At 40.7% G+C, this 9,849-nt stretch overlaps 1 protein-coding gene and 1 long non-coding RNA gene across 7 annotated transcripts; one reads left to right on the top strand and one right to left on the bottom strand.

The window, feature by feature from the left end:
* Positions 1–645: 645 nt before the first annotated feature.
* PEPKR1 (phosphoenolpyruvate carboxylase-related kinase 1) lies at positions 646–5,269 on the bottom strand. Of its 6 annotated transcripts, XM_088951447.1 has the most exons (7): positions 4,777–5,169; positions 4,645–4,682; positions 3,305–4,190; positions 2,906–3,202; positions 1,943–2,026; positions 1,610–1,833; positions 646–1,227 (listed from the first exon to the last, which is right to left on the bottom strand). In XM_088951447.1, exons 3-7 carry the CDS (start codon positions 3,891–3,893, stop codon positions 1,141–1,143), a joined length of 1,281 nt encoding a protein of 426 aa, XP_088807573.1. In that variant the 5' UTR covers positions 3,894–4,190; positions 4,645–4,682; positions 4,777–5,169; the 3' UTR covers positions 646–1,140. The 6 variants fall into 6 exon arrangements, with proteins under 6 accessions (XP_088807573.1, XP_088807575.1, XP_088807569.1 ...); XM_088951449.1 differs by lacking the exon at positions 4,645–4,682 and having other exon boundaries at positions 5,107–5,261; XM_088951443.1 differs by having other exon boundaries at positions 1,610–2,026; positions 4,777–5,258.
* Positions 5,270–5,819: 550 nt separating this feature from the next.
* Positions 5,820–7,056, top strand: LOC148847951 (uncharacterized). Its single transcript, XR_016101099.1, has 2 exons — positions 5,820–6,289; positions 6,629–7,056. It is a non-coding gene; the product is annotated as an uncharacterized LOC148847951 (long non-coding RNA).
* Positions 7,057–9,849: the final 2,793 nt, after the last annotated feature.

Below are 9,849 nucleotides of genomic sequence, written 5' to 3'. Positions count from 1 at the left end.
CAAATAACCCACGGGGGTTCATAGGATGCAAAATCTTTCTTTTGATACTTATCCCACTAAAATACCAGTGGACCGGTGGTTCAGGACTATATAAGCATATACATGTTGTTTAATATAATAGTTTTATATTTCATCTTTCGAAAAAAAAAAAAAAACATTTGAAAAAACACCCCCCTGTAAATTTATAACAATTCAAGATATCAAACACCCTCATCCTAAATACTAAGGCAATACCCACCCATGTATTAACACCAATTCTAAACTGACACCAACCCACCCCAACTGTACCGTAGGGGTTAAAACTTCTTACGCTGAGCTGAACATTCATTCTCCCAACATTCAGAGTACACTGCAGTTCTAGATTTTTCTCGGCAAAGCAAATCGACAACCAATTTCGGGTCAATTCAAACACTGTTCGACCCACTCTTTCTTCCGCCAATAGAAGAATGCGGCCGATTGGTAGAAAGGCTAGAGTCATAAGTTGTCTAATCTAACTAATTCATTCTCCCAGAAAGGCTAGACTCATAATTGTTCGAAGCTTCAAAGCAGAAAGAGAGAGAGGCAGGGCGACGGCCGGGTGGTAACTGCTGACTGGTGAAGTGGTGAGAGAGGGGGAAGAAAATTTCTCTGTATAACACATGGATATTTGAATTTGGAAGTTGGACGTCTGAAGCTCCAACATATTAAGCCGTGACCTATTATTACTTGGCTATGCTAATATAAACAAACTAACAGTTTACTCAAGTTACAAAAGCACCAGCACTCATTCATTACACGACCCCTGCCCGTCAAGCCTATAACTACAATTGGCACCAACACAAGCTTTCTCAGCCACTTCAGATTCAATTACCAAGAAACACCACCAAAATTTTCAAAGCCTAGACCAACTCCTGCATCCAAGTCCCGCCCCAAGTTCAGTTCGCTGGTCATCCTCTGCCAAACATTGCTCTATTCATCAACAAACAAGGGAGGACCGAAGAGAAGCAGCACTCGGGAGGTGTGTGCATGATGCCCAACGGATAACCGACTCAGTCACCATGAGATCAAGCTGTTCAAGTTCCCCAAGCCCAATTGTACGGTTTCTCTTGCTGTGGATGCCAAATACCCTAGATGCAGGTGTTACTCCCCCTCTTCGTGCATCTACTGCCTTGTTTGCCGTTTCTCCTGCTTCTCGCCCAAAGCAAGTCGTAGAATCCGGCAATAAAAAGAGTTCCCCAGTGCTTGTTTCTGTAAAACCACCAAGATATCTGGTTAGATCAGTGTTTCTATTACTATAGCCTAAATAAATAAATGAACAAAAAAAAAAAAGAACAGTCCACCCTTCCTCGAACTTCTTCCTCCAATTGCCCTTTGTTGCAATTAAACAGAATTTCATTTATATCCTTCCAACAGTCCAACTGATGGAACAATAAAATTCCACTTCTAAGCTCCAACATCCTAACCAATGAAATGAAACAATAAAATTTTCTTATACATTCTTTTTAACTTCTCTTTTTCAAATTTCAATCTCTTTCTTCTTTTGCCATTTTATAGAAAACATATTACTTCATTACCACTGCTATACACGTGTGCCAAACCTACTAAAGAACAAGTTAAGATCATCAAATACCTCTCTGGACTGCATTAACTCCCGATATATTGGCCACGAAACCCAGTGAGTTGTTATTCCTTTGCTCAACTGCAGGGCTGGGGCTAAAGAATGCAAAGCTTGGCATTGAGGAAATTGGAGAAGAGAACACTGGGCTATTTGATTCACAACGACCGTGAAAAGAAAATCCACCAGAAACCAAGAGAGGTGTGGCGGGATCAACCAAGAAAGAAGAAAATGATGACCTACATGTAAATGCAGGAGAACAACCCACTTCAGAATCACCAGAAATAGGGGAACTAAAGCTGAAGTCCTGATTCCTGGCAATTAGTGTGGTAGAGAAAGATCCACTACCCAAGTCCAATTGCAGACAACTTAGGCCGTCACATTCATTTAGTTCTTCTTCTGTTTGTCCACAATCTTTTATCCAAGAGTGATCTGCAAAACATGAGCAACCAACATTGGAAATAAGGCTTAAAATGGTGAATGCATTAAGGAGCTTCCTAGAATAGATCTTTTGATTTCACACAAACTGAAGTTTGATTAAATTATAAATAAATCACCCGACATGGATTTTGGGATACCAATATTGGAAACTTAGTCATATTAGCTTCAATGTATCACAAACAACTGACCTAATCAGTACCAAGAAGGCATCAGTTTTCTGGTAGCTCAGTCATTCAATGAAACCAATTCTTCACTCCCTGCTCCAATACCATTCAAACTCCTAAAAAGAGGGGTGATTATTCCATCTCATATTAACCCAGTAGGAAAAGGATACCTATAATTATTTAGTAATTTAGTTCTAAAAGACAGAGCATCAAAAGATACAGTAACAAATCAAAATTAAGTCAATAATGCGTTAAAGATATATGAGAATAACCAGAGCACGAATCGCAGCAAAAACAAAATCAATTTGTGGTCCGGTATTTATTAAGCATTACAACGGCTACATCACTTTTGGAGATGTGCCTAAACTTCATAGCCTACATGATCGCAATCATTTACAGCAACAAAAGAGCCATAGGCTGCAACATAATGCCACTAACATGTCATTATGATTCCTAAATCTCTTGGCTAGAATTTTAGTTTAATAATTATTGCAAATGCAGGAAAGTTGCACTCAATTCTCCAGTTTAAAAAGAGAACCCCTATAATACAGTTCACCATTTAAAGCCCAAAGTAGGAAACAGAACCATTACCCTCACTTTAACAACAATTCACACTTCTAAGTCCAAAGTAGGTATCAGAACCACATTGTTGCAATATCAATTATGTACTTTGCAATTCAATAAAACTACAAAGTAATCAACATACCTAGAACCTGAGCAGCAGTGAGCCTTTTTGCAGGATCCGTACAAAGCATCCCATGGACCAAGTCCTTGGCAGAAGTAGATATTCTATCCCAAGGTTCAGATGGGAACCGAAGATCAGCTGCCCTAACAGCATCAAAGATCCTTGACTTAGTTTTTCCCCAAAATGGTGGCATGCCACTAAGGAGAATATAAAGGATAACCCCTGCACTCCACACATCAGCAGCCTGGTTGTAGCCCCTTGCCAGTACCTCAGGTGCTATATAAAATGGGCTTCCTACTGTACCAAACAGATTCTGCCCTGTTGCAACAAATATCTAAATGCTTATAACAAAGAACATAACTTCTATTAAAATAATAGAAGCTCGATAATCTAACAAATAAGCGAAGACCAAAAGCTTACCTGGTTTGATGTAGGTTGCAAGACCAAAATCTGCCAATTTAATTGGAGAGGAAGATGACCTTGTAGCCAAGAGAATGTTCTCTGGCTTTAAATCTCTATGAACAATGCCGTTGTCATGACAATACATCACAACTTGCATCAGATGACTGAAAAGCACCCGGGCCTCAGACTCGGAGAACCTCCCATGTTTCTCTAACCGGTGGAAAAGCTCTCCACCAGCACAAAGCTCCATCACCAAATGCACATAATCCTCCTCCTCATAAACCGCCTTGAGATCCACAACATTTGGATGCCCAGATAACCGACTCATTATTTCAATCTCAAGCTTGATACTGCGGACATCATCCAGTGTGACTAATCTCTCCTTAGCGATGGACTTGCATGCCAACACCTCTCCGGTTGACTTATCTGAACATGCCCTGATGACTCCAAACTGTCCCCAACCCAATTGCTCTCCCAAAACATATCTATCTTCCAACTTTGAGGTCTTGTTTGTGTCCAAGATTGTTTCGGTCAGGCTTGCAACTTTGTAGCAGTTGCACGGTTGTGTCGATGATGAGTTGCTGCTGTTGCTCTTGGCAACAGCCATACCAAACTCTCAAAATCCTCTTTGTATCCAAAATACCAAACTGTGTTCTAGTGTTCCTCCTCTTCCCCGTTTCTCAGAAATAGGGAAACCATATTTTCAAATCTATGTATCAATTTTTCCAATTTTCAAAACGTATAAACAGGGTCAAGAAAAAATGAAAGAAGTTCCCCATGTGGTAGTTGAAGTTTGAAAATGATTCTTATGGTGACAGGAGGATTCTAGAAGATACAGCTCTTGAATGGTCAAAGCTCAAAACTCTAACACAGCAGAAGTTTTCTTCAATCGTTGCTAAGTCACCTGTTTTTGGAATTCCAAAAAAAAAAAAAATCCAATTTCAGTTTCCTTGTTCTTCTTTCACTGACCAAATTATGGAAAAATTAAAGGAAGAAAAAGAAAGAAAACAGGAGATCGTTTCAGAAGCTTTCCTCATAATAATGGATTTTCCTCGTTCTTCCTTCTAAAAAATGTATAACATTATTTAAACTTCCTGAGCTAGACTCACTTCAATCCCACAATAGAATTCAAGCCCAACAAATATATCTCCAAATAGCCCAAAATAGCTCAACCATTTTAGCTAAATCCCACTTGAGACTCAAATTGAGAAAACTTATTATTCGAAAACCGCGTGAAAACACCACCAAAAAAAAAGCAACAATAAACCCTAGATCAGCTATACATAACTAGTAAACACTTAACATCTGACACTTCATAAAGAGAAACAAAAAATTATCAAAGACAAATTCAAACAAACCTTGCCAGTAAACACAGCAGATCCAATGCTTCTGTAAACTATATAAAACCATGAAACATATCAACGACTATTAATTAAAAAACCCACATTTAGAAATGCTCAGTGAGAGAGAGAGAGAGGGCGGGGACTGACCTGGAGAGAGAACCACTACAAAAGAGTTCATTGGAACTCTGACCAAGCCCGACCGACGGACCGACCATCTATGGGTTTTTACAAATTTCCGGTGCTGCAAAGCACTAAATTTTTGTGATGGTTTAAAATAATTCCCTTTCGGAATTCGGACGCGAAATCCAGTTTTAATTACGCTTTTTTTAACGGTGAGTTTGTCTATATCAATATTATATACCACTTCACGGCTATCTGCTATTGGCATTTTTTTTTATGACTTCGGGGCTTAACACAATTAATAAGTTAAAATTCAAGCATTATTTTGGCAAATTTGAGGGAACTTCATTGACTCACGGGGATTGACAAATTTTTGAAAAAACTCATCCTCATGAGTTTTCCCTCATCAAATTGCAGTTCGCATCCCAACAAATGTGAAATATGTGCATAAGGAGACCGGATCTGCTTCACACAGGGCGCTTCACACTGACTTTACACGCACATTCTACGATGCATTGGCAAAACATTTTCTATACTTATAAATTATTATTTACGAGAGATATTATCATTATACGGTGCACGTGCGTGTAAAGCGCCTTTGTGTGATCAGGACTCAACACTCATGGGATGTTTGGGATCAGTTATCAGTCTTGAGATTCTTGATTCTTGAGGTATAATTGTCTGGGGATTGAGTCGTTGGGTACCTGGTTTTGTATTATTTACAGTGGGACACAAGTTGGTGGGTGCTGCCCAGCTGTCAATCTGGTTCTATTTAGCTGTACGTGTACGTACATTTTTTTATGGTATTGAGATGGGCAGCGTGTTCGAATCTTGATGAGGAGTACGCTCAGCCCGTACTCGGATTTTCGTTGGATTGGTATCCTTTTCTTTTTTTGTTTATTCTTTTTTATCAATTATCACTTTTAACTTCACATCTGCAATCCTCGCTGTTCACTGGTCTCTAATCTGTCTAATAAATTCTCCCACCGGACGGGAATTACATTGGCTGTTGGTGGCAGTCAAAAACCATTCAAACATTATGAGAAGATGACACGCGTTTATAAGTTCGTGTACATTCTTCATTCATGCGAGGATGGTAAACGGGCGTTTAATATTAACGCCGTTAGTCATCTCTCATTTAAAGTATTTTTGTGAAAAACCTTTCATTTTCTTCTTTCTCGTGTCTCTCCATTATCCATTTAAATCTTTCGTTCTATTATCTTCTCCAACCGGTGAAGGCAAAAGGTATCACTGACGAAGGCAAACTTCTTGTGACGACTGGCGAGAGAGGTTTGGTATTTCTCTCCCTACAGTGATTCGTCTGCAACTGAAACCTCAAAAGGCAAAGGCATCACCAGCAAAGGCAAACTTCTTCCGGCAACCGACAACATAGGTTTAATGCTTTTCTTCCTGCGGTGATTCATCTGCAACTGAAACCCCAAAAGGCAAAAGGCATCAATGGCTTCATCTGCAACGGCTTTCATCTGCGATGGTTTTGAGGCATCAACGACTTCATCTACAACGATTACATTTTACTTTGGTATATTTTATAACAGAACAATAATAAAATCATTTATGGGTTTTTTTTTCTCATATGTAAAACCATTCCTTGGTTTTTTTTCTTCTCTTATTTAAAATCATTTATGGGTTTTTTTTTTTCTCTTATAAAATCATTTCTGGGTTAATTTGTTTTTGGGTTTTTTTCTTTCTCTTATGTAAAATCGTTTCTAGGTTAATTATTATTTTTTGCTCTTATGTAAAATCATTTCTGGGTTTGATGAATTACTTAATTTGTTTGTGGTTTTATTATTGCTTAGTGCTTATTGCTTATTGCTTAATTTGCCATTTATCAACCAATGTGTTATGGTGTACCAAATAGGAACTTTGGCTTGGTTGACAGCCATATGCCAAGTGTTGCCGCGCGGGTTGGCCGAGGGCAACAAGGTAAATTCACCCTTCAAGCTGTGAGGATTAACCGACTTGACGCCTCAGAAGAGGTTGACTGAAATCGAGGGCAGCAAGTAGAAGCGAATTACTCATTCCGAGGACTATGGTAGCCGATGACTGCTAGTTGAGGCAAGGTCCCCAATGATTTGAGATGCTGCAATACAGGAAGTGTCAGAGGCCACTGGGTGGATCCCAAGGCGGAGGCATCGATGCTCAAGTTAGTAAGAGGTGTGAAGTAGGCAAGAGTGCAAAAGTGCTCTTGGAGAGAGTCCTCAGATGCACGAGATTTCCCTGAATTAATATTAGGTAGACAATGTAGGTGCAAGAACTAAATGAGTGAGTAATGTTGGAGTTACTCCATTCCAACCTCTTTTAAGGGGTAGTTACCTCTTATTTATAAGGGTGGCAATTTTCCTCGCCCCGACGGGTACCCATGCTCTCCAACCCCATCGGGTTGGAGATGGGAAGCACCTTGGCAGGGTCGGGGTCGAGGATGGGGCTACCCATGAATCCCTAATCGGGGATGGGGACGAGGGCGGGGATGGGGAATGCAATCCCCGCCCCGACCCATCCCTGATTATTATATATATATATATATAATATAATATTATATTATATACTATATAAGTATAATAATTATTAATTTATTTATAAAACAGTAAAAACTAAAAGTACAAAACATAATTCGAAGAAATCAAGAAAACTTAAAAAGTTGGAAAGCCCTTAACCCTCGACTAAACCAATTACCGGTCTTCATTCTTTTGTCTTCGACAAAGAAGACTCGAGAGGCGACTGAACCACAAAACTAGTAAACCCTAGCTTCGTCTTCATCGCTGATTTGCCAACCGCCGACCACCAACTGCCGTTGCTGACTGTTGCCACTGCCCACTCACCCGTCGAACATTGAATAGAGGAGAGGCCAAGGAACTGAGGAAGAGACTTCATCTTCGTTGTTGTTTCGCAGACCACCGATCGTCCTGTCGTCATCGTCCCTATTGCTGTCACCCTTCAAATTCTCTCTCATCAGTCATCATCGACATAAACTCTCCAAAGTCCCAACTGTCCTCTCTCTCTCTCACTCTCTTAGTTTCGGGGATTCAGGTCTCCCCTTATTTTTTCTCTAATAAATTTCATGGTCCCTAAAATTCTGAAACTGGAGATAATCACCCTATTTCAGGCTTTCAGCACACGTTGTTTAGAGTGTCTCCATATTTTCAGTAATTCAAAGCAAACGTTGTTTAGAGTTAAGGCGCTACATGAAACGAAATGATTCTTATTCCTATACCATAGATTCACTATCGAAGACGGATCCTCTGATGATTGGTAACAGAACCGTGCGATGAAATTAGTTCAGATTTTAGATTTGTTTGAAACTGAAGAACATTACAATTTTCCTTACTGGTACCCAAACAGGGTCTCAATGTATAGAACTACTCATTTATATCTAATACCCTGCGATTCCACCCCTTTAGTGGGGATCTCGTTGGTCCACATTAACGCATTATCCAGACACTTGTTTTGTCCAAAACCCACAACTATTGAATAATGTCCATCAGCCAACTGCTAAACCAATCATTCTCTTTCAATCAATTCATTAGAACCTTCGAAGGAGTGCAATTTATAAAAAGTTTTTGGACCTATGAGATCCAATCAATCTCTACAGGCGAATGAATCAGGCCAGCTATGCTTTAACCAAGTTCTCAAAATCAAATTATTCAGTTACAACTTACAAGGAACTTGTAAAAAAAAATAACAGTAATATATATTAATAAGTGGTAAAACAGATTCAGATTTGGCTCTACTTCTCAATAATCTATACAACATCTACGAGGAAAACCAAGCATAAAAACAACATCCAACTCTGCATTTGTGGTTTGAGCCCAAATGAAGCACGGAGTACCACGTTGTCGATCACAGGACCACAAAACACAAAATCTCTTGTCTGACTCGTGGTTATGCTAACGAAGCCGATGTTTGTTAGAGTTGAATCTGCCTTGAAAGTCACGAGGAAGCTTTGGGCCAAGCCGGTTCCAATGGTCTGCATCGTGATGTTCATTGACGTAGATCCTGGTTGCGCCCTCACAATGAAATCTCCCACACAAGAGTCGTTTGCATCTCCAAGTACAAATTCCAAGTTATAGGTCGTACCCTTATTAAGTTGTTGATGCCTTTTGCGTTTTGGGGTTTCAGTTGCAGATGAACCGCTGTAGGGAGAAAAGCACTAAACCTCTCTCGCCCGTTGCTGGAAGAAGCTTGCCTTTGCCGGTGATGCCTTTGCCTTTTGGGGTTTAGTTGCAGACGAACCACTAAACCTCTACCGCCAGTCGTCGGAAGAAGCTTGCCTTAGCCGATTGGAAGGATAGCAGAACGAAAGGTTTGTGTTTGGTTCATGGCTGAGCTGGTCCTGCAAGACACGTGGCCGCCCAGCTATCGCCTTGCCATGTCACCCAAGCTGGGTCACATCGGCCTAGATGGGTGGAGCTATACTATTACTATGGCCCCCCATTTTATCCTTCTAACCACGTCAGCTACACGTCATTCGGATGAGCACAACTATAGATAAAGATGAGTAAGGAAAGACAACTCTGCTGGGGAATGAGATTCTACCCCGAGTACCTCGGCAGTTAACCTCACCCCGACAACCTAGGAAGCCCAATCCGACCTGGACACGGATCTTCGGATATAAAAAGGCACTCCATGCTCAAGGTAAGGGATCTAACTTCTGAGACTAGTATTGCTACTTAGTTCGGACCGACATCCTCATAGGTTGGCCCAATCACCCACCACCTCTTACTGACTTGAGCGTCGGAGTACTTACCCGAGGATAACTCCTTGCGCCTCTAAATTCATGGATCATGCTCAGGGCCGACCTCTCCTCCCAAGTGAGCGCCGACCATTGAAGCTACGACAAAGTCGTCCATGACTCCCACAGCTCGACAGGAAAAGGGAAACCCCTGGGAATGCGTATGAAGAATAATGACTCCTTCCAGTGCTTCACGAAGGAAGGGGCCCCGACCAATGACCGAATATTCCACCGAGTGGAGAAGTAATAGAACCCCTGCTGGTGGTGTTTCAGTTGGAGCATAAAGTTCACCATCTCTAGGGTCAACTCAATATCACAGACGTCATAGTAGGACATAAGGCTGAGCAAGA

Source organism: Nelumbo lutea, chromosome 6, assembly GCF_056320005.1.
Source record: "Nelumbo lutea isolate HS-2025 chromosome 6, American lotus-T2T, whole genome shotgun sequence".
NCBI lineage: Eukaryota > Viridiplantae > Streptophyta > Magnoliopsida > Proteales > Nelumbonaceae > Nelumbo > Nelumbo lutea.
Note: the sequence above shows the minus strand (reverse complement) of the source record. Positions and strands in the feature narration are given on the sequence as shown.